At 39.5% G+C, this 26,605-nt stretch overlaps 1 protein-coding gene across 7 annotated transcripts; it reads left to right on the top strand.

The window, feature by feature from the left end:
• Window positions 1–109: 109 nt before the first annotated feature.
• On the top strand, window positions 110–25,556 carry DMC1 (DNA meiotic recombinase 1). Of its 7 annotated transcripts, none has more exons than XM_057388416.1 (16): window positions 110–2,882; window positions 5,164–7,180; window positions 13,297–13,397; window positions 15,009–15,099; window positions 15,719–15,763; window positions 17,985–18,131; window positions 18,410–18,492; window positions 19,083–19,135; window positions 20,040–20,081; window positions 21,252–21,324; window positions 21,993–22,084; window positions 22,592–22,665; window positions 22,762–22,876; window positions 23,700–23,760; window positions 24,293–24,409; window positions 24,887–25,556. In XM_057388416.1, the coding sequence occupies exons 4-16, from the start codon at window positions 15,043–15,045 to the stop codon at window positions 24,954–24,956; spliced, it is 1,029 nt and encodes a 342-aa protein (XP_057244399.1). In that variant the 5' UTR covers window positions 110–2,882; window positions 5,164–7,180; window positions 13,297–13,397; window positions 15,009–15,042; the 3' UTR covers window positions 24,957–25,556. The 7 variants fall into 7 exon arrangements, with proteins under 7 accessions (XP_057244399.1, XP_057244407.1, XP_057244378.1 ...); XM_057388395.1 differs by having other exon boundaries at window positions 111–273; window positions 15,012–15,099; XM_057388408.1 differs by having other exon boundaries at window positions 111–2,882; window positions 5,164–7,162; window positions 15,012–15,099.
• Window positions 25,557–26,605: the final 1,049 nt, after the last annotated feature.

Here is a 26,605-nt window from a genome sequence, read left to right as displayed (position 1 = left end):
AACAAACCCAAACAGATAAACTTATCAGTTATAGTAACAAGCTGAAGAGTGTTGAAGAACACATTCAGGGCAGGYAGCTCAGTGTGCAGCTGCAGTGTCAGTTCCAGGTTGAGCTTTGGGTGGTGAGAGCCCCAGGCTACAGGCCAGGAACTGATACCAGCCCTTTGTACAAGAGGGTACAGGACCTGTGATACAGCCAGGTGACCAGACAGACACACAGYAGGAGCCAAGGACTCAGCTGGAAGAGCCAGGACTTTCACAAGCACAGACTGCGTGAGTATGAAATCCCAGAGCTTTCTTTGGGATCCCTCAGAGGCACCCAGCTTGAGATGTTTTGGKTTTTTTTGTTGCACTGAGATTAAATTATTTTAAGGATACAGACRTCTGAGACTCTGCTTAGAGAAACTCCAGATAGAGCCAGTAAGGAAAGCTGAGGTCTGACTGAGTGTGGGGTGTGTAGGGAGTCAAGTGAAGCACTTGCTGGGTCACTGGAACCACCGAGTGAGAAAGGGCTCCAGTGCCAGTGTGACTGACACAGTGCTTTTTGGATGGTCAGACAAGGAAMGTTTCCTTAAGAGCAAGGAATACTTCTAATGAAAGCCTGATCGGTGACACATCCACTTGCTGGCCACACATATTTGTGGATATATTTTTATCCTGCATTCTTACCAGTCTTCTCTGAACTGCTTGTCATCTTGAAGGAATCTAGGGATGGGAAGCARAATGAAAACACAGTTCCTAAGTTTAGAATCCAAGACTTAGTTTACATTTTAAGTTTATGCAGAGAGAGTGCCATCCATTGAGACTCAGTTTGCTTGGCTATTTAATGCAAATTCAAAGTTTATATTTTCAGAGTTTGTTTTTCCTCTTGAACCAGTGAAGATCCTGCTTAACTGCTGCTGGACACATTTGACACCATACAGTGAGCCTAAGTGAAAGTATAGAAGGAATGGTGAAAGAACATGGAAGAAGAAAGAACACTTAGCACTTCTCTCCCATCTTCATAGCATGCTATACACACTAAGCTTCACAGTATCTCATGATACAGTTCATGAGTATACAAGTGCACTTGTTTGTACATGCAAAGCACAGTTGATATTCATCTGAGGCCTGAGACAAAATCAGCTTAGAAGAGGCTTTGGAATGCAGACCCTGTTTGCTCTCCCTTATAAGCAGCACAGCAGCACAATCCAAAGGCTGAAYATGTTGTCTCCAGCAGCTGCCAGGGGTGAAGTGTTAATGACAGAGCACAAAACACCAACCCATACCAAGAGATGCTTGAGACCCTTTCCCTGGCATTCCCTTTCCCTGCATTGGCTTATCAGTGACCTACAAACTGGAGGCTTAATATTTCGTAATTTCCTGGAAAGGACCTCTTAAGTGAGCCATGGAAACAGATGACCATGAAAGCAAGAGACAAAGAAAAGAATGAAAGGCATGGAAGTAAGCACAGAACAACCAGGTAATAGGAACAGAGTGAAACAGAGCTTAACACAAGCTTTCACTGCTATATGGGCTGCACATGTTCTCTGAACCTTTGATCTTCGGTCATCAAGGACAGCCTTGTGGCAAACTCTCAGGAAGCAATGGATTCCTTCCAGAGCATGTGAAAGTCTCAACTGCCTGCATATTTGTGTRAACTCTTTCAAGTGAACAATGTGGCCAAAACAATGAGTAACAACTGGAAAACCTCCTCAGAGGCTTGGGAATTTTGCATACATCATAGCTTCATTTATACTTTTTTTGCTTCTTAGAGCAGAGGATACATGTTTTCCACATTAGTACATGTAAGAGAGGCCCAAGTAAACAAATATAAGTATGTAGTATGTACGTGTGAATTCAGGGAAGGAGGGCAGGAACTGAATTTGAAAGATAATGGGTAACTCAGTTTGCAACCTTATTGCTTTCAGGAGCTGCAGGTCCTGACAGAAGCAAAATTATTCTCRCTTATCATCCATTCTGAAATTGCATCACAAAGCTGTGTCTTGGACTCATCAGTCCCGACACATGGTCGTGGGAAACAAGCAAAGAAGGRGATATACAGGGCTTGACTCAGCAGTGAAGAGAAAAAAAATAGGGTTTAAGGGAAAAAAATGACAACTCTACATACTTTTTAGTTAAGAGATCATGTACACATTGTTCTTTTGAATAGCAAAGTCTACATTTCAGCCAAAGTAACAACTGCATCTTTAAAAAGCTAGTAGGGAAGAAGTATGTGATTTGGTAAAAAATGAAAAAATTTTTCCTTTGCCATTTCTTTAAAGTTCTGGTCAGCAAAACAGAATGATCAGACAGTGTTAGTGCAGATATTTAGAATTTTTAGGAGATGATAAAAGCCAGCTGTGAAAAGTGAAAGAAAATTAGGAGTTTGTGAATAAGTAAGTAACTAAAAGGGAGAAGGCAGAGACAAAGTAGGTGAAGGCATATTCCTTGGGTGATAGAGGGCACACATGAGGAACGACAAATATAACCTGTGCTTTACTACACCTTATCATTTTACTTGTGTTACTAAGATCCATCCAGAAGACAAAGGCATGATCTTTTCCTGGCTATCACTTGGCCATTTAATGAAGGGATACCACCTGTGACAGACACTCCATTATGTCCAAAAGTCAGAGCATAGCTAATAGTTTTTAAATCAGTTTGTCACATGACATAACAGAGGGGTTGTTCCTTAACCATTTAGAAAGACATGAAGTCCTCRGCAGATGTTCTATCATGCTAAATTCAAACACATGCCCCACAAGCACCTTTTGCACTTCCTCTGCTGTTGAGGAATTCTTGTTTATTGCAGGTCATCATTCCCCAGCCAATACTCACTGCTTATATTGTACTCACCAGCCAAGATCCAAGATGCAGTGGACATTTCCTTCAGAAAAAAAGTAAGGGAAGAATGTCATACAGGGGAAATGATACTTAACTTGGACTTATACACCAACTGCTTAAATATTGTGAAGAATCTCATCTTTTTAATGGGAGGGAAGGCATGTCATATTTAGAAACTGGTTCCCGGCTCACACATCTGTGTAATTTGATTCATTTTGGAAACAAAAACAAATGAAAATCTGAGTCTCTGAAGGTTTAAATCTTGTCAGTCTGAAAGAAAAGGAGATTGTTTTCATGGGTCAGCAGACAGGCTGTTTTCACAATTCATTCATTCATGTACAGTTGAAGCAATATGCTACTTCAGTTCCAAGATTAAACAACTGGCAGTGATAACGTGTTGTCAGGGATCATGTCAGGATGTCAAGCCTTTTGTAGAACACGGGAAAGCTTGTAATCGAAACCGAGACAGGTGAGCCAATGKGCTGTGGGCTGCAAATAAAGATAATCTGCCAGGAAAGAATGGGGTTTGTAGTATCAAAACAAATGTCCTAATTTGATGTTTAGTCACSTAGATAAGTATTGAGCTCTCCAAAATGCTCCATAATAAGCATTTATTTTGCAGTCAGAAGGAACTGCAGATGCCCACYACTTAATCTTTTACTGTTTAATTATGAGCCTGATTTAATTCCTGGTTTGATATCTTGAGATGTGAATGACCTGGATGATGAACTGTAATGCAACAGCATGACCACTGTAGTGGGTAGAGAGTAGCAAATTACTTTGAAATGTAGAAAGAAAAGCCAAAAGAAAGCCATGGGAATTTCGGTCCTGGTTTCTTTTTAGTGCTTTAGGGAAAAGGAAAAAATACTTCTTTGTCGTACAAAGAAGGGAAAGGGTCTAAGCACAGACAGCAAAGAGAGTAAGGGAGGAGGAAAAAAAAAAGTAAGAAAAGGATAGTTGGACAAAGTAACATGGAAGAAAGCATGAACAGTGGAAGGAATGATAGTGGTAATTGTGCACAGAAGCTGCATTGAATCAGAGGCTGGGAATACTGAACCAGATACAGAGGCCTGTGAGGATATTCAAAGTCAGTGTTTATAGGGTCAAACATTTATTTCTCTACATATGCTTTGGAAATAAACTGAATTATATTGCTCTTAAGTTGAGAACAATGCCTATGTTGTTATACACTTTATGATTTTTCCTGTATTGTACATTGWATCAGGGTGGGGAGGTAAAGTGAGGAGAAGAAATAGGTGGTCAGTCACAAGTCTGTTCTGTTAAAATCTAGAGCCCTTGAACACAAGCTGTCAGGAGAGCAAATTTTTCTCCCTAAAGTCTGAAATTAGGTATACCAAACATTTTCTTTAATATTTCCTCATGCTGCCGGTGACTTCTCTCAGCATAACACAAGTTTACTCAGTTTTCAACTTGCTGCTTTCTACATATCTTTGTAATGAAAGTTTGTGCTATCACGCATCTGTCAACAAGTGGAAGCAAAATCTTYGGCTTCTCTTGATCAAACTGAATTGAGTTTGCTTTATTTTTTTCTTTAAATGGTCACTATTAGAGCAATGCTGATGGGATCCAGGTCACTTTTTACTTTTTGGAATCCCTGGTTTTGCTTATGTTTAAGTATCATCACAGTGATACTGCCATACTGCCAGCCACATTCCTCCTGCCACAGGCAGGGTCTTGYCATTACAATGCTAGAAAAAGCCCTTTAACCAGTGCTGCTTTGTCACCGTGGAATGGCATGGGGGAAACATATTTCACTGAGGAATTATGCAAGGAGTGAAATTTGGGAGAGATTGGTTTGCTTATAAAACTGTCTTAGAAAAATACAGTAGCCATGTGATGTTCATGTTATTTTTTATCCAGATTGGCATACTGAAACACATAAGTGTGTTGTGATTTGTTAATTTTGTTAAAGCAGTTTGTGGAGTCAATAAATCTTGAGGGAAGAAATATTCCAAACTCGTTTCTGTTGGAGACAGCTGACTTGGCTGTGAGCTTTATGGAATAATTCCATCAGTTGCTTTTTACTAGTTAAGGACATTACCCTGGTGTCAGAGCTATTTTCCAAGCCTACGATTACCTTCTATGACCCTGAATTTTCTCCTGCCATTTCAACAGGAGAGSATGCTTTTATTCCTTTTCCCATGACTGCAATGTGGTGCTGCTAGCACTAGTGCTGCTGGATTTTCCCCTAGAGACAGCAATGTTTCACTTGGCGATGGGACAGACTTTTTAAAGGGAATGCATGAGAATTAAGGCCTTAATCCTAGCAATATGATAAATCACTGACATTTTTTCTGTCTTTCATTTCTCATGAAGGAGTTGAGACACGGACAAGCTTCTAGCAAGTACCAGCCTCATCAATCAAGCAAATCTTCTAAGTCCAAACAAGTAAAATRTAAGCCAGTGATTCTTCCAGTTGTATAATGGGGAAGGACAGGTTAAATGCAATTTCTTTTACTAAGAATTTTCAGGTTTGTTGTTGTGAAGGCCTTTGCTAGGCTATAATAYGTGCTCTCCATATGTGAATCAAGAGGGTATGTATACACAGATGTGCATGTGTTTGTCAATCCCAGACAGCTGGAACCCATAAAAGCTGCTTGTGTGTGTGTTGTCCTTTTGTGTGCCTAATTAGTGCAAATAGCTTCCTTAGGTTTTGGATTCACTGACATGTGCTAGGCACAAGGAAGCCAGACTGCTGATATTTAATATTTCAGACCTCCATACCCAAGATGCAAAGCTTGGAAAGGATAAAAAGGAAAGCATTTGGAAGCAGTCTTAACATATGTTTGAAACTAGAAGACTAAAAATAGTACCATATCCTAGACATGTGACGCAGTGTTTAGAGAAGGATAGGACATGATGTCATAGATTGAGTTAATTTTTCTCTCTCCTGCTGACATAGCTGATCTGTTGGCACCCACATATGCCCTRCAATAAAAAAAAAATCTTAAGGGCTGTTGCTTATGTAAAGGCAGTGTGGAAGTGGGATTGTTTTGCACATTTTTGTGTTGCTTTTTTGTCAGTTTTTCCCACAGATTCTTCCCCTGAGCCAGTAAGGTCCCTCCTTCGTCACCACTTAAACTCTTTCRTTTTCCTGAGAAGAATGGGTGAGAGGACCTTACTCCTTTCTTTGGAAGCAGGTCCTTTATCCTGTCAAATATACTTGAATTCCTCCTGAAGCAACACCCAGAAAAGTCATTCATCCAGACAGTTCAAGTTCTTGAGCTGATCTGCTGATCTGTTTTTACTTTAGAAGAAGTTCTCCAAGACCACTCAGTCATTTCTTACAATGCCCGAGATGAGAGATGGTTGCTGTTCTCTTCAGCTTCTTATCTCCAATTTGCTTTTGCTGCATCAGTACTGTGGTAGYTGAGAGTGGGGAACAGTGGCTGGTCAGCTAGGAACATCTCGTGGCTGCAGTTCAGTATSAAATATAATTTTGAAATCAAATATTTGAGGGTCTTGTGATTTCCTTCTTGTCTGATGCCCATGGTCCTAAGAAGAGAGATCACACGTGAAATCTGGTCTCAGAAATTCTGACCTATTCCTCTGTCTTGGATTGCCTGACTGTTAAAACAGAAAGTGCTGCCTTAATAATCTGGTGTAAGAACAACAGTGGAGAACAGAAAAAATAGGAAGAAAGAAAGTAGAAAGTACTGGGATATATTGAACCCCAGTGGGAGTTGTTATTGAGTGGGAGTTGTGCACCTGCAGAGTTTCAGAAACACAAATATGTAATTTATAATCAATTCAGCAAAAACATGAGAAGGAGAGATTCAAAGCTTTTTTTCAGATATGGGCAGAGAAATGTTTATTAAGGAGTCCCACTTCCAGTAAGGCTGGTAAAGAAGCCACGGTAATCCAAGGAAAAGACAGCAATGGATTAGAAAAGAATAATCAGGTAATGAATCTCTGAAGTTAAAAGGTTCAAGATTGAAGAAAATTRTTAGCTGGACCGTTACTGAAAAGGCACTATTGTAGCAAAATCAAGGAAGCAGTATTTTAAGGCCAATTACAATTCCTGAGACCTTTAAACATTATTCTAAGATAAAAATAACTGTATGATAATACACTCAATGCCTATCCAAGTTCTGGGGTTTGAAAAACAAACTATTTACGATCTCTTGTGCCCAATAGCCTGGCAAACATGTGAAATGCTAATGGAGCAAGATTGGGCTTTTTATCTGCAGTTTACCTACAAACTCAGTTGCGGAAGCAGCAGGCAAAGCCAAGAGTAGAAAACTGGCCAAAAGAAGAGCATGTTCACTTCTGCAGCAGGGTTGGTTTAAAAGAAAAGCTGATACCAACTGAGAGRGTGAGCTTTTCCAAACTGGTAAGGAATGTGGAAAGACTGTTAAATGTACTAGTTTTTCATGTAGAGGTTCTTCAAAGTTTGATGGGTTTTTTTAAATGAGGAAATGTCTCAAACACCAGTGCAGAATTTCCTCCAAATGTGAAGTTAAAACAGTTTTTCCTGTAATACGTCATTTTTTTTTTATTGACCAATGAATACTACTGTGACCTAGAAATTTAAAATTTTCTATCAGCTGCACTTTAAATACATTCTTCTTTGTGAAGCATGCCAATGAAAATGTTGTCCTGAGTACAAGAGAGCAGTGTACTCAAAGTCATTATTCACCCTACTTGACAACAGAAGCACTCAGCTTCTTTGAGTTGGAATGCATTAAAGGGGAAAAAAACATTCAATGAATTATGCTTTTTTTCAGCTGTAATGCTGAAAACGCTGCTGTCCTATGTTTGGTGCATAAAGTTGCTTTGCTTCATGCATTTTTCAGATTTGTTTTCAGTGCTAGTATGTGAATAAGTTAAAGCAGTGACTCTTCTGGCCATAACAGTTAAGACAGTATTTGCAGTACTTTTAACTTTGTTTGCATTAGGAGTCAGAATCTTTTTGGCTTGAAGAATACACACACAGAGTCCTGTGTTCTGCAGCATAGCAGATGCATCCATGAGACATTTTCTTGTTTTAACTCCATTTCTCATGAGTTTTTCCAGTTAAATCAAGTTTTCTGACTCAGCTTCCTGCAACAAATCTTTGTTGCTTCTCTCTCATTTTTTTATCATGCACAAATGTGTTCAGCTGCTGCCAGACAAATTCTACCCCCTATATTTGCATTCAGTCCCAGAGAAGTCCCTCTGTCTACAGGAATGGTGACAGTCCACCAAATGGCAAAACTGATCCAACACTGTGCTGAGGCAGTCTTTCCCTGTTGTCCCCTTCCCCCGCCCATCTCCCAGCTGCCTGCTTCCATCTTTCCTTTTTTGCTGTTCAGAGAAGCACCAGAGGGAATACGAATAGGAGAAATGCAAATCATAATGCCTTGCTGGGTTAAAGCTAAGCTCAGGCTCACTGTGAGAGCTGGAACATGGGGCATTAGTTAGGGCAGTGCGGTAGCCTGGCCAAGCTCTGTACTCTGATCAGGCCCCTGGTGCCAGGGACTGGCCATGTGATGTACTTAATTCTGTTGGGGAATGGCTTCCCATTTAATCTGTGAGAAGAGGGTTGTTTAGTCAATTCTTCTGGTTTACTTAGTGAAATGAAGATATTCACCCATGGACTTTAAACAGGTCTGTGACTGAGCTGTGATTCAAATATAAGCTTGTCAGAGGCATTGTCACCAAATTTGAAGACTGATAACAGTTTCACATCAAATAAATTTTATTACTGCTTTCTTTATCCTGCTTTTATCTGATCTGGGAGGTAATTCAAATGAAGAAAGATATATGCAACTGCAATTACTACTCCCACTTAGCTACATATGTGGGCAGTCTTATTTCATAATTAGTCTGTTACTTCTGTTTATCACAAAGTTAATATTAAGCTGAAGTAGAACAAGGTGCACTTATTCCAGAACAAAAATCTATGTACGTGGAGTTAGTCAAGAGCAGTTATTTTGGAATTTGCAACAGCTGTTTAGAAAGCTCTCACAGTATAAAAAAAGACCTGCACTTCCCAAAGTATACATTTCATGATTCAGAGTAATATATTTCACCAACTGCATTTCATTTTTTTCAATAGCGATTAAAATAGAGATTCAGTTTTTTTTGTGTAGAGGCTGACAAGCTGTAAAAGATCACAACACCAGTCACTCTAGCAGGAAAAAATGTTAAAATTTAAAAAGCTGCTTTAAAAAGATACAGTTTTAAAAACATCTATTAGCATAGGTTAGAAATGTGCTCAAAGGGGTTAAGGGTAGTGGTTATGGTAGTGGTTAGGGTAGCAGTTAGGGGTAGTGGTTACGTTTAGGGTTCAGATTAGGGTTGGAATTAAGAGAGTCAAAGAGCCTACAGCTCCAGAAGACTGGGGCTAGAAAAGGCATGCCAAGGTGATCCTGGCAGGCCTCCAACACTGCTGCACCTACATCCCAGCAGCACCATGCTACATCTGATCTTACGGTATGTAGTGCCTATTATGAGTGGTTTTGTTTTGTTTTGTTTTGTTTTGTTTTTTGTTCTCTTTGTTACCCCTAAATCTGGCTCCAGGTCAGCATTTCTTTGGCTGATCACTGGTGAGTTGCTCATAGCAATTCTTTATACAGGCCAAGCTTCTGCCTCGCCTGTAATATTTACATCCTTCTATTCCTCAGCAAATCTTGTGCCCCCACTTCTCAAGGCTTCTGCTRTTGTACCAGGACTGCATTTCTCTGCACTGGACTGTGCTAATTATAAATCTCCTTTTCTACACAGAATAACTGTTTGTTCCTGTTATTTATAAAAAATGATGGCTCTACCACACACAGATAAACAGAAGTAAAATGAATTAGCCATAGACCTGGTTAAATTAATTGTGGAAACTTCTGTCACAGCTAACCATGGAAAAGATGCAGAAGGGTCAAGAGAAGTTCAAGAAAAGCAAAGCTAACAAGTCTCAGTCCTAAAGCCTTGCACATTCAGTACACAGCTTATGGCAATTTACTGAGAGTGGCAATACCGTGTTCCAGGGCTGCATGGTTACAGTTTTAGCCCCAAAGRTCATGAGCAGATAAGAACAAGCTGTACACAATATCATGTGTGCCCATCATGTTTGGGCATTTTTTAGAGCTGTTTAGAACTGCCTATTGCTGTCTTTTTTTTCTCTTTTGGGGTAGGAAAAAGTATGCAAGCATTAGAGTCTCAGTTATCTGAACTTTTTAAAGTAGAAGTTRGCTCAAATATTGCATATTTTTTACAGATAAAATTGCATGGCATAGTGAAGGGTAGACAAGAAGGGTAATGGCAAGGATAGGCAAGCACTGAAATTGTTTTTTTCTCAAAAGATAAAAGAAAATACACAGCCTCCCCAGGCAAATGAACATCTGATTCTGCTTTGAGCTAGATAATCTCTTGATGTCCCTTTCAGTCCTATTTTTCTCTGTTACCAGTTTGGTTTTTTATCTTAAATAAAAAGTTCCTTGTGCATTCTTAAAATGGACAGTTTTTCTTATCTCCTTGTCTTTTTGACAGAGGATTTATGGAGATATGCATCGGTATGTCACATGTGATCTAACTGCTTAAATTTTGCAAAGCTTGAAAGTTGCCTTTTTTTTCCAGTTTCCTTCTTTCAAAATTTTATGTCATTCTTAATTATATATATAAAAAATTGCTAATTTCACAATCACCTATTAAAATAGCGAATCTTGTGGTGCTTGGGCTGCTGTCACTTACTGTGTTTGTATTGTTGGCATGCAGATTATTTATTTTTCATTTAGAAAAAATACCTATTTCTGAATTCTCTAGTTGGTATTTTGATATTACTATTATCTTATTTTCCAGTCACATAGAATTTGTTGTCTTCCTGACTTGGCCAGGCACTTCTTTAATAGCAATAGGCACCGCCCTCTAATACATCATTTCCTCCATAGCTGCAATGCTGAACCATGGTCTGGATAGGACATCTTGATAGACAGAAGAGAGAKATCTAATCCTATAATATAAGCTTAGTGATTAACTCAAAATAAATTAGAGGTAGCAAAATCTGTGTCATTTTTAATGCAGGATCACTCCCAATACTGCAGTTTTGAGTACTTTTGTCAAGGCCTTGCCTAAGGATCTCAAGACTGCGATAGAGGCACAACTCAGTCTCCCAGTACCATCTCTATTCCTTCCAGTAACTCCATTTTAACAATAGCGCTCTCCTGTTACTCCAGTCTGAATGAATGAAGCTTGGCTGATCTGATATTTTGTCAGTCCTACCCTGAGACCCATTGTATGAACAGAGCTTTTGTAGTTTTTCTAAGTTCTGACCAAAGAGATGGAAAACAAAAGCCCAACAACAACAAAACCCCTCATGATTTCCCTATTGCCACCATGGATGAAGTTTGTGAGGATGAAAAGAATCACCTGGATACTTAATATTTTATGGTAATAATTTGACTTGGTTCTTTTCTTGTCCAAACTGGTGCAAGATCTCAAGTGAGAGGAATTGTGTATCGCAGTAGTGTGTCTCATTCCAGCACCTCACTCACAGCTGGAGATGTGCTGGCTGGCACCAGAACCTGTAAAAGGCAAGGAGCAGACTGAGAGATGGGCCAGTGTGGGCAAATGTGTAATGAGATGGGCTCTGCGGGGTTATTGTGCAACACCAGTGGAAGCCTAATGAGCAATTAATGATCACACAACGTTTTGAAGTTGCAGAATGTAATTTATTGTCCAAAGTAGCACTTTGGAGTGGGAAATGATCTTCAGATTCTGCACATTCATTGACCTTTCTGAGAAGCGTTTTACCAACTAAAAGAATAATGAAGGGAAGGTTGTTTACTGAGAGAGGTATTATCTGCTGCAGAGCTACTCAATACCACCAGAAGGGTCTGCACGTGCATTCTGTTCTGGAATAAAAGCAAACTTGGTGAAGGAATTCGCCTTTAAAGGGCTGTCTGCCTAACTGCTCTTCTGGAATAGCTCTTACAGAAAAATGCAGTTTTCAAAAGCAGTACCAGGCGCTTCCCCTGTATTGGCAAAGCCAGGATTAAATTTTTGGTACTTATATGAATCGCTTGATATTTTGAATGGTGACCCTGCAAGCACTKCTGATGATGGCATGGGGCTGTGGGTTTTGTTGCTTGGTTTCCTGACTTGGCTAAGAAATGGCTTGGAAAAGGTGCCCTTAACCTCCCACAGGCAGAGGGTGGGGAATTTTTCACAAGCCCCTAGAAACAGGCTGAGATACTGCTCCCATCCCTTCTGCCATTTCAAGCCCACACAAGGGGCAGCCAGGAACTCCTGCTCGCTGGAGATGTGATGTCTCCTTGACATGCAGTCCCRTACCAACTGTGCTACCAGAGGTGAGCTAAAACGGGCGATTGCTTTGCAAATACTGTCTCCAAGAAGACTGCAGATGTCTCGTAGAAGTGCTCATATCCTAGAAAGCACCTTTTCCATCCTTTTAAAATGGCAGATTAAGTCATGTGTATGACTCAGCCTCATTTTCTTGTCCTGTGATTCCAGGCAAGTCACTTCTCTTCCAGCTCTCTGACAGGTTTTGGCCATCCAATCCAAAAACGCCGTGTGTGCCTTGTTGAGGACGATGCGTGAGTGGCACCTTGGGAAAACAAAAGGCAAAACTGCGTTGAACTAAATGCCTTCCAAACCAAGGTGGTTTTAACTAAGGCTTGCTTTTCCAGCTGTAGAGTAAGGGCAATGGGATATTCTTGCAGAGTGCGAATACAGTAGCTTATAAATCACGGCTGATGAAGTGATTGAAGACGGTAATTAAGGTGTATTTCAGCGCAGGGCGGGGGTGAGGGAAGGGGCAGTGCCCGGCCTTGCCTGGACCCCGCCCCCGCCCCTCATGGCGCCCCCGCCCCTCATGGCGCCCCCGCCCCTCATGGCGCCCCCGCCCCTCATGGCGCCCCCCCACGGCCCCGCCCCTCCCGGCCGGCGGGAAGCGGGAGGGGCTGTCCTTGCCCTCAGGACGGGGGAACAGGCGGCCCTGGCGAGCTTGGAGTCTTCACGCCGGTTATTGCATCCACCCGCTCCCCCGGAGCTGCCCGGGCATGAGCTGGTGATTTAATTCCTATTCTAATTTTGATGGGGAATTACCGTGCTCCGCGGGGGAGGGAAATAAAGCGGTTCCSTTTGAAAACAGAAATGTGCATCTCATGAGAAGGCAGCTGGCAAGGAAAAGCCAAATAAATCCGTGTGTTGATGACGACTAATCACTTATTTTCCTCTGAGTTAACAGATGTGAGATCCCGCCGTGGAGTCCCCTGGGGCGGGTCAGATCGCCCCCGGCCCAGGGAGCCGAGCTCTGCTGTTTCTGCCAGCCCAAACCCAAGGGGAGTTGTTGGGACTGGGTCCCTTGTCGCACCCGGAGGCTGGCAGGAGTGGGGCATCCAGGTCTTGTTCGCCTACCCTTGGGTACTTGACGTGGCACAAGATGGTTGGTGTTTCAAGATGGTTGGATTTGCTCTGTTGTCTCAGCCTTTCACCCTTTTATCTGCTTCACTGCAGGCAGTGGTGACTCCAGTCATTCAGGTGCACCAGCACACCAGCAGCAGGAGAACCTTCCACTGAGCAGGAGGATTTTGTTTGTACCTAAAGCTTTTAGTGGGGTGAGGTATACTTTCTACATTTTCCCTTCTACCTTGCAGGAAGGCACAGGTGTGGTTCTGCCTTGTTTTTCTGCTKTGAGATGCCAATTGCCTGAGGATGGGGAGTAGGAGAACAATCCCATGACCTGCTCAGTGGTGGTTGAAATGCAGGATTCTTTTTGTGAGGACATTTTTGATGAAGGAGATTGTAGTATAGTTTTACATTACTTGTTTTTCTTCTTTCAGTATTTGCAATTTTTCAAATCCCCCAAAGTATTTTTAAATTATTATTTTGCTGTAATTATGTGAAGGCATGATTTGTCAGTCCATAATTGACAGGGTTCTGAAACAGAAATAAAATGTATCCTGACACAATCAGAAACAACTGATTTTATAAGAATATTTCCATGAAATACAAATAGAGTAAGATAATTCTAAAATTCTGGTATTTTGTTYCTCACTTTACCAGCTTCTATGTACATAAGATTCTTGCAAGCAAATTAGTATCCATTTAGAAGCTGAAAAAAGACTTCTTGCAGATATTTTGCCTAAATTATCCCAACCTCTGTTAGATATAGCCCATCTTATAGTTTCTGGATTTTGATAACAAGGATGAGCAAGTAAATATAAGTACACATTTTGATACAAAACTTTTGACCATCCATAGCTACAACAGCAAAGGTAAGCTGACAATTAAGACAAAAGCACCTTAACCCATTTACAAAAACACAAAAATGATACAGTAGTTTGGTTATAAGATCGTATTTCTAAGGAACTGCTTTGTATTCACTATTCTTGCATTCATAAAATTTAAGGAGGTTACACTTGGTTATTTAATGATGCTATCACTAAGTGCCTATTCCCATTCTAGGTCTTGCTTACAGGAAGTCACATAGAGAGGGCAATTAARTTGTGGTGAAGTACAGACATGGCAGGTTAACCATGAAAAATATGAAACGAGCTCTCTGTATAAAGCATTTATTATTGCATTATAAATGCCTCAGATCTTTATTACTGTTCTTTTGTTCTCTTCATGCAAGCATACTCCCTAAAGGCAGTACCTGCAGCATTTATCGGTCATTTTGAACCTCAGCAAGAACTTCAAAACAAATACAACTTTATTAGTCTGCTCTCAAGAGATACCACTAAGAAGTTGTAGCCTTCTCAGTACTGYTTTGTGCGTTTTCTGTCACATAAAGATGGGGAAGCTGAGCTGTTGCACTGCCTTTCCATTTTCCATTCTGTCTGCAACCATGCTGACTTTTGTTATAAAAATACAGACTGCCTTTAGCATTCTTAACACAATAAATTCCATTTGTGATAATTCATTTTAAGTGTTCCCACCTCCAAAACTATCTCTGACTTGAGATTCTCACAAGGGAATAAGATCTCTTTTCCTAATACTTGTGAAGCCCTTTCTCGCCAAACTGGTTCATCTGAGTGTAAAGCCATAGATTTTCCCTTTTGATCTAGTAGGTCAGATAATGAAGAGTTGGAAGCAGAATCCAAATTTAAATCTGTATATGATGTGATACTGACAGGTTTATGTAGTTTAAGGACTTCTTAAAAGTCCTTTCACAGACATTTACTCATTATTGCCTCCCCAAGACTGTCTTTGTTTGCATTTCCCAGCAGCGATCAATACGTTATTGCATGCTCTTTCACCATGAAGGCCATGGAGGATCAAGTAGTCCAAGAAGAGCCGGGATACCAGGATGATGAGGTAAATGTATGAGTGATTGAAAACGATGTGCAGAAAATGTTACTTGAAGGTATTTTTATACTATTATGAAATCTGTGGAGGGACAGGAGGTCTGCAAAAACCATCAGGGAGTTGAATGCATTTAAAATTTTGTTCCAGTCTACTACCAAGAAAATCTCATTCCCTTAGTCCCTGTACAGCCTGGCTCTTCAAGTAATTTTCATTAACCTTTCAAAAGCTATGCAGTTTTTAATGGGATTATCAGGATTTCATTACATTTTACACTTCTATATTAAATGCAAGAGGTCTGTAGGTTAATTTTCTGCCTCCAAAGAATGGTCATCAGCATGAAGAGACTAAGAAACTATGGCAGAAAAGCTCCAGATTATGATGATCATAACACAAGTTTTATTATCACAGCAGAGAATTAATTGCCTGGGAAGATACACTTCATGGAGAAGATGATAAGAAATGTGTAGGCCTTCTTGGCTCACTATGGCTTTGCTTATTTCAGCTGTCCAACAAGTTATGTATTATTTGTGAAAAATCAGTAAATGTTTACACATCTGAAATGGTCACTTGGTGAGATAGATGTAATAACAAGAAAAGTCAACTTTTTTATTTTTGCTATTTTGTTTAGGAATCCTTTTTTCAGGATATTGACCTGCTGCAGAAGCATGGAATTGTAAGTATTAAAGATCACTTAACCATACAGAAGTGTCCTTGAAAAGCTACTATGAGGTTATTCCCAAAATTGTATACACTTACATGCAAATAACTGAAATGCCTCCTTGCAGTAAGTTCTAACTCAGTCAGTGAAGACAAATTTTGCCTTTGGTGATAATTTTTAGAAAATCTCATTCACATCAGATTCCTAAATAARGTGTCAAGATACTTAAAGTATTTAGCACCTAACACTCTTGAAAAACCAACTGCTTGCTAATTTATTTGAAAACTGTGTGATAGATTATTTCCTGTTYCTGCCAATCTTTGTAATTACTCCTGCATTTTTGGTGCCTGTGAAATTACACTGTGACAATTGTTGCTATACTATTTTCAGGATGCTGGTGCAGGGGGTAGAGTAGGAGTGAGGAAAATATTAGTAGCTAGAGAAATAAGTGGTTAGTTTCCTTCCTCAAATGTGAATTCCTATCATTGTTGCCATCATTATCACATAAACGTCGCCTATTTACTTGAATTACTATTATTATATGTTTTTCTAGGAGCATAGCTCATGRTTTGGAATCCTATTATATTCAGAGTTATAAAAACAAAATAAAAAGTTGGGTTTGCCTGAAGTAATATGAGATTTAACTCTAATAAAGATGACTATAGACAGATACAGATGGGGAGGACATGACACAATGAGTCATCATTAGTCAGCACTATACTTACTGGGCTGATCATGTCAACAGTGCAATTGTTGACWATTTTTTTAATTGGCAGTTCATTGGCAGTTTTAAAGATTGTTCTGAAGAAGAATCRCACGGTTGGGAACTCTAACTATGGGACAACATAGAAAAAATACACTAGTTATTGTATTAAAAAATTAACAAGTTGATCAAAGGGGCTGACCTGAACTGGAAGGGAGCTGTACTACCCAGTCAGTATGAAATCAGGCATGGCATTCACAGAATGATACAAATGTATGAAAGAGATTGAAAACTAAGAATAATGACTTAGGCTGTTCTTCTGGGTTAATAAGTGTTTTCTGCTRTGTTCCATTATTTTTTTCTTTTTTCAATGTGGTTATTCCCAAACCTCAGGGGAAGCTTTTGTTCTCAGCTGTGACAGTTTAAAAGCTTTGTTGGAACATATGATGACCCATATCTGTTACATTTATTTACTGAAGATAAAATTTTTGTGGGTTTAGAATTTTTTCCAAGAAGTAGAGAGAAAAATCTTTACTGGATCTGCCACTGTGGCCACAAAGAGACTCAGATTAGTACAAGTGAGACTGTGGTTTGGTGATCAAAAGTGTTTGGTAAGGTTTAAGGTGGCATTACCCCTCAGCCTCCTTTGAGTGTCACACACATATCACAAGATGAGAAATAAGCTTACAAATAAACATGACTAATTTCTCACACAACCCCCCTCCCTATTTATGCTTCATGCACCCACACACTCTAGATAAAGAGATGATACGTCCAGTTCATAGTTTTTTCCAAAGAAAAACCTTGGCTGGAAATTTTAAATTGATGTAATATCCCACACCTTTCACTTAGTATGTTTTCTTGTGAATAATCTGTTCTTGCTTTTAAATTTCCAGTGATGTCAGAATCATAAAATAGGTGAGGGAAGGCAAAATATGTCAGTAGGGTGCTGTCTGAAGTCGTGCTATTCCCAGTTTATGAAGAACTAGTAGCTCACTGCAGTCCAAAGTGTCAGTCAGATCTGCAGGATGCATGTGTTTTGAACTGGGCATACTGTGAGCATGCAGAAACAGCACAGCAGCTAGATTCAGCTTGCAATGATCCTCATGAATCAGCTCCCAACTATTTGCCATCAGATTATGTGATTTACTGATTATCTGTGCTAAGGGACCGAGGACAGACTGTTACAGGGTGTCCTAGGTTGGGCYATCTGAAATGATCAGTACTGTTTCTTTACTGCCAGCTTTGATCTAGAAAAACTGACACTGAATGGGGAGAAGTAAATGCCCAGACACCTTTCTCTCAAACCCACCAGGAGCTGCTCTCTGCATCATGATCCCTCACACCAATGTTACTCAAAATTTTCTTGTTCATGTCACAAACTACACAATGAAGAGTTTACTGTAAACCTGTTTCTTACTTGGTGAAACCATGTACATATAAATGTAAACTTAAAACATGTTTCAAAGGTTTACTTCACCCTTCTAGTTGTTAACCATCCTGAGTACTCACAGAAATGAAATTTATTTGCAGAATGTAGCAGATATTAAAAAGCTGAAGGCAGTTGGGATTTGCACGATCAAAGGAATCCAGATGACCACAAGACGGGCGCTGTGCAATGTGAAAGGGCTCTCAGAGGCCAAAGTGGACAAGATTAARGAAGCAGCAAACAAGCTTGTTGTAAGCCAGTCACTTTCATGAGAGTTTGAACTTATTCTGGCCTGTCTAAAATGGTGTGCAACATTTCTCTTAGCAGATTTCCCACTGCATCATTAAAATAACTTTGAAAATTACTCTGCCTGTTACCTTAAGAGATAATACTTTATACTCCACTACTCCATACCCAACATGTGTGAATGAGGCTAGGGAGAAAAGAAGATATTTATGTGGGATATTGAACTTTCAACTTCAGGTTAAAGCTAAAATAAACCTCTTACATTCTCTTTGGTCTTCCCTAGGAACCAGGCTTCCTCACTGCCTTTGAGTACAGTGAAAAACGGAAGATGGTATTTCATATTTCCACTGGCAGCCAGGAATTTGAGTAAGCTTRTCTCTTACATCCTTATCCAAATGTTCCTAACAGTGATCTTTATTATCTTTAATGAGATACAGAAATATAAGGGAATAAACACTCACATGTAGGTCCCCTTGCTTCTGGAGTTAGTGTGGGATTAAAGGATGCCTGCATCATTAAGCATCAAACCCAGCTCCTTTCCTGAGGGAGAATGGACTTTGTACAATCACTGTAAATAAATAGTTGGTACCCAGAAATCTTGGCTGTGTCATTTTTTCACCTATCAAAATAATCTGCAGGTTTCAGGTCAAAATTGCAAGTCTTCAAGACTTCCCTTGATATATTCATATGGAATGTTATCTTTTCAAATCTTGTTTTCTCTCCTCTTTCTTTCCAGTAACAATTTCTTTAGATCTTTCTCTTGCACACAAAAAGGGAAGTAAAGACAGAGTTAATTCTTTGTGAATAAATGATTGTTTAGTGCCCTGCACATAATGCATCAAGTGAGGGGCTTCAGGGCAGAAATTACTTTCCTTAAAGTAGTAAAATGTCTCTCTTTTACTTTCTCTTGTGATTTTGTGGGTTTAACTATATCATAATCCTCTCCCTTTCTGCAGTAAACTTCTGGGTGGTGGGATTGAGAGCATGGCAATCACTGAGGCCTTTGGAGGTGAGAGAACCACATTATGAGTATTACTGAACAAAAAATTGCAACTTAATTTTGATTTTAATTCAACTTGAATTACTTCTATCAAATTTACCACATTGTAGTTACAAAGATGAGCACCTACATGAGTGCAAGAAGAAATAATCCACTTCTGTTAGTGTTTTCCCATTGTTCCTCCTCATTTTTTACAGGCTAAGTTTGAGCTGAGTAATCATTACTGGGTATGCTGATTCAGTACAACATATTATTAAGTGTATTACTAACATGCCAAAGTTCTCCCTGATGCAATGTGTTCCTTTCCAGTAACAAAATTGCTCCAGAAAGTATTGTAGTTATGCACACTTGGGGTACACTGAATTTTATGTAAGATTTTGGAATTACAATTAAGCTACTGTTATGGGACATCTGATTAGTTGTTGCTTGACCCTTGAACAATAGGAGCTCATAAAACACATATTGTTCCCTTTAGAAAAGAKAAACTGGAGACTAATGTGATTTAATAGAGATTAATAAACTTGTAAGCTTCTCCTTGATAATTTTACTGAAAATGAGACTAGGAATGGAATCAAATGGAATCAATTAATGGAATCAAACATTTCTTCCCCACCCCACCCCCCAGTTATCACTTGCCCACAGGTGCTGTGTGGTTTTAACTTCTACAAACAAGAGCATAAATGACTTTAGCAGTCAAGCATGATCAAATTAAAGCATTTCAGATTCTGCTTTTCATGTAACATATTTCTCCTGCACAGCATATGATTTATAAATTGMGGTTAAATTATTAAAAACGGTAGAGATAGAGGTGAACTTTGTAAGTAAGAATGTTTCTAACTGCAGTAATTCCTGAATCTGTCAAACTTGAAAAAAGAAGCCCTGATTTTCCTTTTTCCTTTTCRTTATTTAACAGAGTTCCGGACAGGCAAAACCCAGCTATCTCACACTCTTTGTGGTAGGTGTGATACCTTAAAAGAGAGTGATGTTTCTTAGTCAATCCATTGTTTACAACTATATCAGAATTAAACACATAGAGACAAGTCAGAAGTTTTTATTTATAGAAATACAGTGAAACAGACTTTGGTGACTTTTATCTCCATTAATTGTGTTTGAGTAGAGAACTCATAAATTATTACTTTTTAATACTGCTCACATCCATTTAAGTTTTGCTACAAGGAGAGTGAAGATAATAGGCTGTCTTAGAGAAACCAGTGAAACACACCACTTGGAAAAGCAGAGCACAAATACAGGTCACACGTAGATGGGGGAATTACTCAGAAAAGGACAGAGGCAATTTTTTTTCTCAGCAACTCTTTGTCCGGATTTCAAGAGGTTTTGCTGAATATGACATTCTGAAAGGGCACTGAAAGGGTACTACTGGCTGTCAGATAAACAAAGACTTTGGCAGTCACCCTATTTGGGCAGTGCCAAATACAGMAGGACTCTGATTTCCCAGAGATATCTCTTGATGTATAAATAGTAGTAAGCAATAACTTATATAATTATTAATGATGCTGGAATTACACTGGATAGGCAAATTCTCTTAATGAACCGTATATTGTAAAGTGAAATGTGGCATGCTCTGGAAAAATAAGGCCTTTCTGGTTAGTGCAGTTTAATGGTCAGCAGAGCCCTACCCTTTTGCATGAATGGTTACAACTGGATTGAGTATTTTAGCTTATTCACTCCAAAGAGACTAAACCCTCAATCAGCAACTATTTGCATATCAGGAAAAATTCATTTGCAAAGAAATTTTGATCATATGTTACAGCTGGAAAAACCCTGTACTAAGCCAATAGAATTAATTTGCAGAGGATTGAGAGGATGCTTTGTGTGTAAGAACTTGCTAATAATATCCTTAAAAGACACAGATTTAGTGATGGTACTGAGTAAAACAGTTTTGACACCATTAATTAAATCTCATCTGATCTGCAATAGAGAAAAGCGACTTGAGTTTATTCTCAACATGGCAGTAAGACAAGATAGTCTGATTTTCACATTGATTAAAACTGATCTCTCTGTGATATGGATAAACAGTTGTATTTTATTTAAGAAATACTAATAGGATGGAGTAAGGAAATATTTTTCCTGCTTTTTCATTTTGGTCTTCTGTGATTCTCTGCAGTCACAGCTCAGCTCCCAGGGCCAAATGGCTACACAGGTGGAAAGATTATCTTCATTGATACCGAAAACACTTTGTATCTTTTTGACTGTTTAAAGCTACAGGTGTGATGAACTGGGTTTTTTTTGTTATAAGGAAGTAGGAGGCTCCTGGTACCTTCATACATGTAAAACATTATGACTGGCGCAGAAATCCTGGAGAGCACAGTGTGTAATGGCCCACAAGGAAGTGATTTTTTCTTCTGTCATTTGATGTAATCCAACCTGGCAAAACAAGAGTTAAAAATTGGATTTTATTTTTACTGGGTTTTTTTTTTGTTTGTTTGTTTGGCTGGTTGGGTTTGGGGTTTTTGTTTTTTTTGAGATCTAGTAGGCCTCCTACATGTTATAGCAGCTTTTCTATTCAAGATAAATTTATCTAAGTACTAAACACTATTTTTAACACTTCAGATTTGCAGTAGACTGTGTATAAACAGGTTTTGCTCACAGCTCAATTCCTAGAGCACAGATATCCATATGTCAACCCCCCGCCTCAAACCCTAAACACAAAACAATTATTATTGTGAGCCCTAAACTATCTTTAGGGTACGTGGGACAGCCTGAAGACAAAAAGCCAGTCTTCTCTAGGATTAAAATAAATATTCTTCCCCCCCCCCCCCCAGTCCTATTTTAGAATGGAGTTTTATTATTTTCAGAGCATGGTTTGCTCTGACAAAGAGAAATCCTTAACTCTGACTAATGCCAGCCGACCAGACCGCCTGCGTGACATTGCTGATCGCTTCAATGTTGACCACGAGGCAGTACTTGACAATGTGCTGTATGCACGTGCATATACCAGTAAGAGCATTATTGCAACTGGCATGGTATCTATGTTTTTTCCTCTAAGGTACCAATCTTAAAAGTTCTCAGCTTATTAGCAGTTCTCAGTTTATTAGCGTTCTCAGTTTATTAGCAGCTCCAACACACTCTGTCACTAGACACTGCTTTAAAACTTCAGGGAAGTTTGAAATGGGACTTCCTTGAGAGTGCAATGTGAACATAAATAATATTATTAAAACAATTTCTGTGTATCRTTTAATTCATCATTAAAATGTTTGTATTTTTTCCAGTTCAGCACAAAAAGTTGTCCTCATACAGAGTGTTGTGAAGATTTTCACAAAGAAGTTTTATGAAATGGGCAAGAGAAAACTGAAACCTGCCAAAGCACAGGCACTGGATTTAAAACAGCTGGCAGTGAAAATACAAACAGTGCCGACATTTAAAATGTACTTTTAAAATTCATGCTTTTGTTCCTTCAGAGTTCTTTCTGGTCCTAATTTTTCTTGCTTTTCTTCTTCCCAACAGGTGAACATCAGATGGAATTGCTTGACTATGTAGCAGCCAAATTCCATGAAGAAGCTGGTATCTTCAAGTTATTGGTACAAGACTGTTTTTTCTGTATGCTTACTGTTTTCAGAATAAGTTTTCCTATTTTCTTTCACTATATTTACTTATCTAGCATGATTACAATGCAGATCATTGACTCCATAATGGCACTTTTCCGTGTGGATTTCAGTGGTCGTGGAGAGTTGGCTGAACGACAACAGAAACTAGCTCAAATGTTGTCAAGGCTGCAAAAAATATCAGAAGGTAAGGGAAACATTGTAAGATTTGGAAAACACGGACTGGAGTCACTACCTGTAGCTGTTGGTAGCACAACCAAATGTAGTCCAAGTATATTATCAATCAGGCACTGGGCCAGGAATCTTTCCTCACTTTATATCTCTGTCAGTTCTCAAAAAGATYAAACTGATAATGTATTATTTCTAAATGACAAATGGAGAAAACTTCTGTAATTTTCAACATTTAGAGTTTTTTTTAGAAAAAAAGTCCTAAATGAGAGAATAGGTTGTAAAACTGGACAAATGTTCTGCAAGAGTAATTATATTCCCCAAATTTCAACAGTGTAAAACAAAAGAAAGATAAAGAATAGAAAAAAAAGGATGAAGACACAGAGAAGCAAAAAAGCCATGCCTCTTGCCACTTTCTCAATACTTTGYAATGCTTTGAGGGATGATGACAGGATGAATAGAGTTCCTTCCCTTTGGAATGTCTTAGAAATGTTGAATAGGAATGAGTAAATGCTTTTCTTGTGCAGTAAAAAAAAAGGCAGAGAAAGGGGAGTAGAGGGGGCTGAGGGCAGGGAGCCAACAGAGACGATGGGAACTGAGAAAGATTTCTTCACTGTAATTCTGAAAAGAGCTCGTTTTTTGCATCTTACAGCTGTAGCCTCACAGGACCAAATCTAGGTTGTCTCCTGATTAACTGCAGCCATCAGTCATAAAGAGTATTTGCTTCTCATTGATTTGAAGTTTGAAGTGCTTCATTAGAAGCCTTGCTTTTACCATGGATGACATAATATTTTGGAATTCTAATTGGATGTAGTTTACCTTTGCATTATTTTCTCTTGCAGAATATAATGTGGCYGTGTTTGTGACCAACCAGATGACTGCTGACCCCGGAGCAACTATGACGTAAGATACTTTTTCTCTCTCTTTAAAAAAGTTTCCTGTATGTATTATATATTTTATAGAGATGAGAACGKAGATTGTATAGAGCAAGAGGCACTGAAATGAAAGCTCAGATTGTTCCCTTTGGTATTAGGAGTCATAAGTAATGACACCTGTAAGTCTCTCAGTTTTTGGAATGAGCTTTTTTATTCTTATTTGCTGCCTGGTATGGTGGTGTGATTCACTGTGACTTAAATGAAGAAAACAGGCTATAAGCAGTATTGGAAAARCACCACATTTTCCTTTGAAACAGTTTGTATGTGATGTTTAAGGTATGTATTTCTTGAGCCTCTTGAATTTAATGACAGAAAAATGATGCCAGCACTGAATATTTGAACATCTTATCTTGAGGCAAGTGTGTTAAAGTCGGGTTTTTAATGTATTTCCCTATTGATTATTCGTTACTGAGTTGAATAGGTCTCAGCCTGACAGTTAATCACAGTATTAACCTCTAGAATTTGCACAATGAATCACCACAATTTTCTTGCTAATTCAGCTTTCAGGCAGACCCAAAAAAACCCATTGGGGGCCACATCCTTGCTCATGCTTCGACTACCAGGATCAGTCTGAGGAAAGGGAGAGGGGAGCTGCGTATTGCAAAGATATATGACAGGTAAATCACCTTTCCCTTGCAGGAGGGGAACCCATGTTACGAGCAACGCTAAGWTGACAAAGTTCAAGGTATTGAACTGGATGGTATATTGGGAGAAAATCTGAAAGGGCAAACTAATTAACAGATTAAACAACTTTAATTAAAGTTTTCTTGCATATCGCATACATTAAGTTACATAATCTTTCATCATAAATCCTACTAGGTACTCATCTCATTATGAAGACAATCAGATACTTTGGTAGGACTGGTAAGAAAAATGGCAAGAAAATTCTGGGCATGCTAAATTTCTAAGTTTTCCTGACACAATAATTTCACATTTTCTGATCTTGATGATATTGATCACATTCTTCAGTTGCACGAAGGTATAAAGGCACTGATGTGTTCCAGGTTGCTGACACACAGAACATTTTGGAGACTATTTCACAATTGCATTTAACAGGGAGAAACCCACAAGTTTCTTGTTTGTTTTTCTCCTAGCCCCGAGATGCCTGAAAATGAAGCCACATTTGCAATAACTGCTGGAGGGATTGGGGATGCCAAAGAATAGGTAAAAAACTGATGTAAATGTACACTTAAAAACCAGCTGGGTAGTTGGTGTGAAGATTTGTGCAAGGTCGACGACTACCTGGCTGCATTTGTAGCTTTTGGGAACTGTTTAMGATATTTCTGGGAGAACACTGGGAAGAACTTTGTACAGCTCAGTTTAACTGAATTTGGTTAATTTAGGATCTTTGTTTTTCAGTTCAACTTTCACCACACAAAGATTTAAGCAATAAGATTGTGAATTGTTCTTAGAATCCTCTTCCTATGTTTTGTGAAAATCAAACCTATTGTTTCAGATAAGAGTGAATATAGTCTTTCTTAATGTATTTCAAAGACAGTGTCTAAGTGGTAGAATTTAACAGTGTGAAATGGAACAGAATTGGAATAAACTCAGTTATAAAATTGACATACATATATGGAAAAGGCTGTGGGAGGAACAACAGCTCAATAACTTGATGGATTTTTATGTACTGTAGAGGAAAAAGTAATTTTAAAAATACATTTTTAAGCATTTTTATCTGGACTTGATAATGTTTATGTTTTTATTTAGCATTTTCTACTTTTTGGACAGAGTATTTTAAACCTGTTCTTTTATTACAGTTAAAWATAAAGATTACTAATTAGAACAGAGGTCTGACTATGATTGGGTGCTTGAGTTAAACTCTTCTCTCAATAATCTCATTGATCTTTCATGAGAAAAATAATCTAGGTGCAACTCAACACCTGAAAACCTTTTGTCTAGTTCTCTAAAGAAATAAACTTTAAGCACCAACACTGCTTTTTGCTTTCTCACATGTGATACATACATACATACATATATCTATACATATATGTGTGTGTGTATATGTAGCATGTGAAACTAAAATGGTAATTTGAGTATTGTTCTAGGCTGTCCGAGGGCCTCAAAGTAAAGGGGACTCGCTTTCCCTTCTGCCAGYATAACCAGTTTTTGATAACCTGACAGCCCAGAAAGCCCTGCTGCTCGCGATAACACGGTTTGGGTTGGGGCTGGGTTTGATTGGTGTTAACCCCACCATCCATAGGACACGGCTCCTTGTGCCAGGACACACGGACTTGGCAATAGCGCACACACAGAGCACAGAACTGTCCCACTAAACGCCTCATGGACTCTTCTGTCTTTCAGCGAGGAGTCTCTGGCTGATCTTGGGAGTTATCGCTCGGCGTGCTGGCGCCCAGGCGGCAGCAAACATCATAGCCGCTGTCACTGCCCTCCTGCCCCAGCGCCGCGCCAAGATGCCCCTACAAATATGACAGGGAATAACCTCGGCCCGCCGGAGCCGCCACAGAGGTCCAAGGGGCCGCTCCCTCCCCGCCGACTATTGTCCCATTATTATCCCGCCATTATTGTGTCCCCAACGCCGCCGCTACCTCGGCGGAACCCGTGGTCGCTTAGGCGATGGGCCGTATTCTTCAAACGTACTACGCAATCAGCGTAGCCCTCCGGCCTTGCCTGCACGGTCCGCGYAAGAATGTTACGCCAAGCGCGCCGGGCTCTTCCTGCCCTAGGCTCTTCCTGCCCTACRCATCTTTCGTACGCCGTGCATTTACGTAACGTGCGCCTCGGCCCAGGTGTTCCCCGCCGGACAGAAGGGGTAACGGAGCGCGCTCCTCGCGCAGCTGACTTTGAGGAAT

Source organism: Malurus melanocephalus, unplaced genomic scaffold (genome assembly GCF_030028575.1).
Source record: "Malurus melanocephalus ecotype Western Australia unplaced genomic scaffold, MMel_1.1 scaffold_17, whole genome shotgun sequence".
NCBI classification, from domain to species: Eukaryota; Metazoa; Chordata; class Aves; order Passeriformes; family Maluridae; genus Malurus; species Malurus melanocephalus.
The sequence above is the reverse complement of the archived record's forward strand: the minus strand, read 5'-3'. Positions and strand labels throughout refer to the sequence as shown.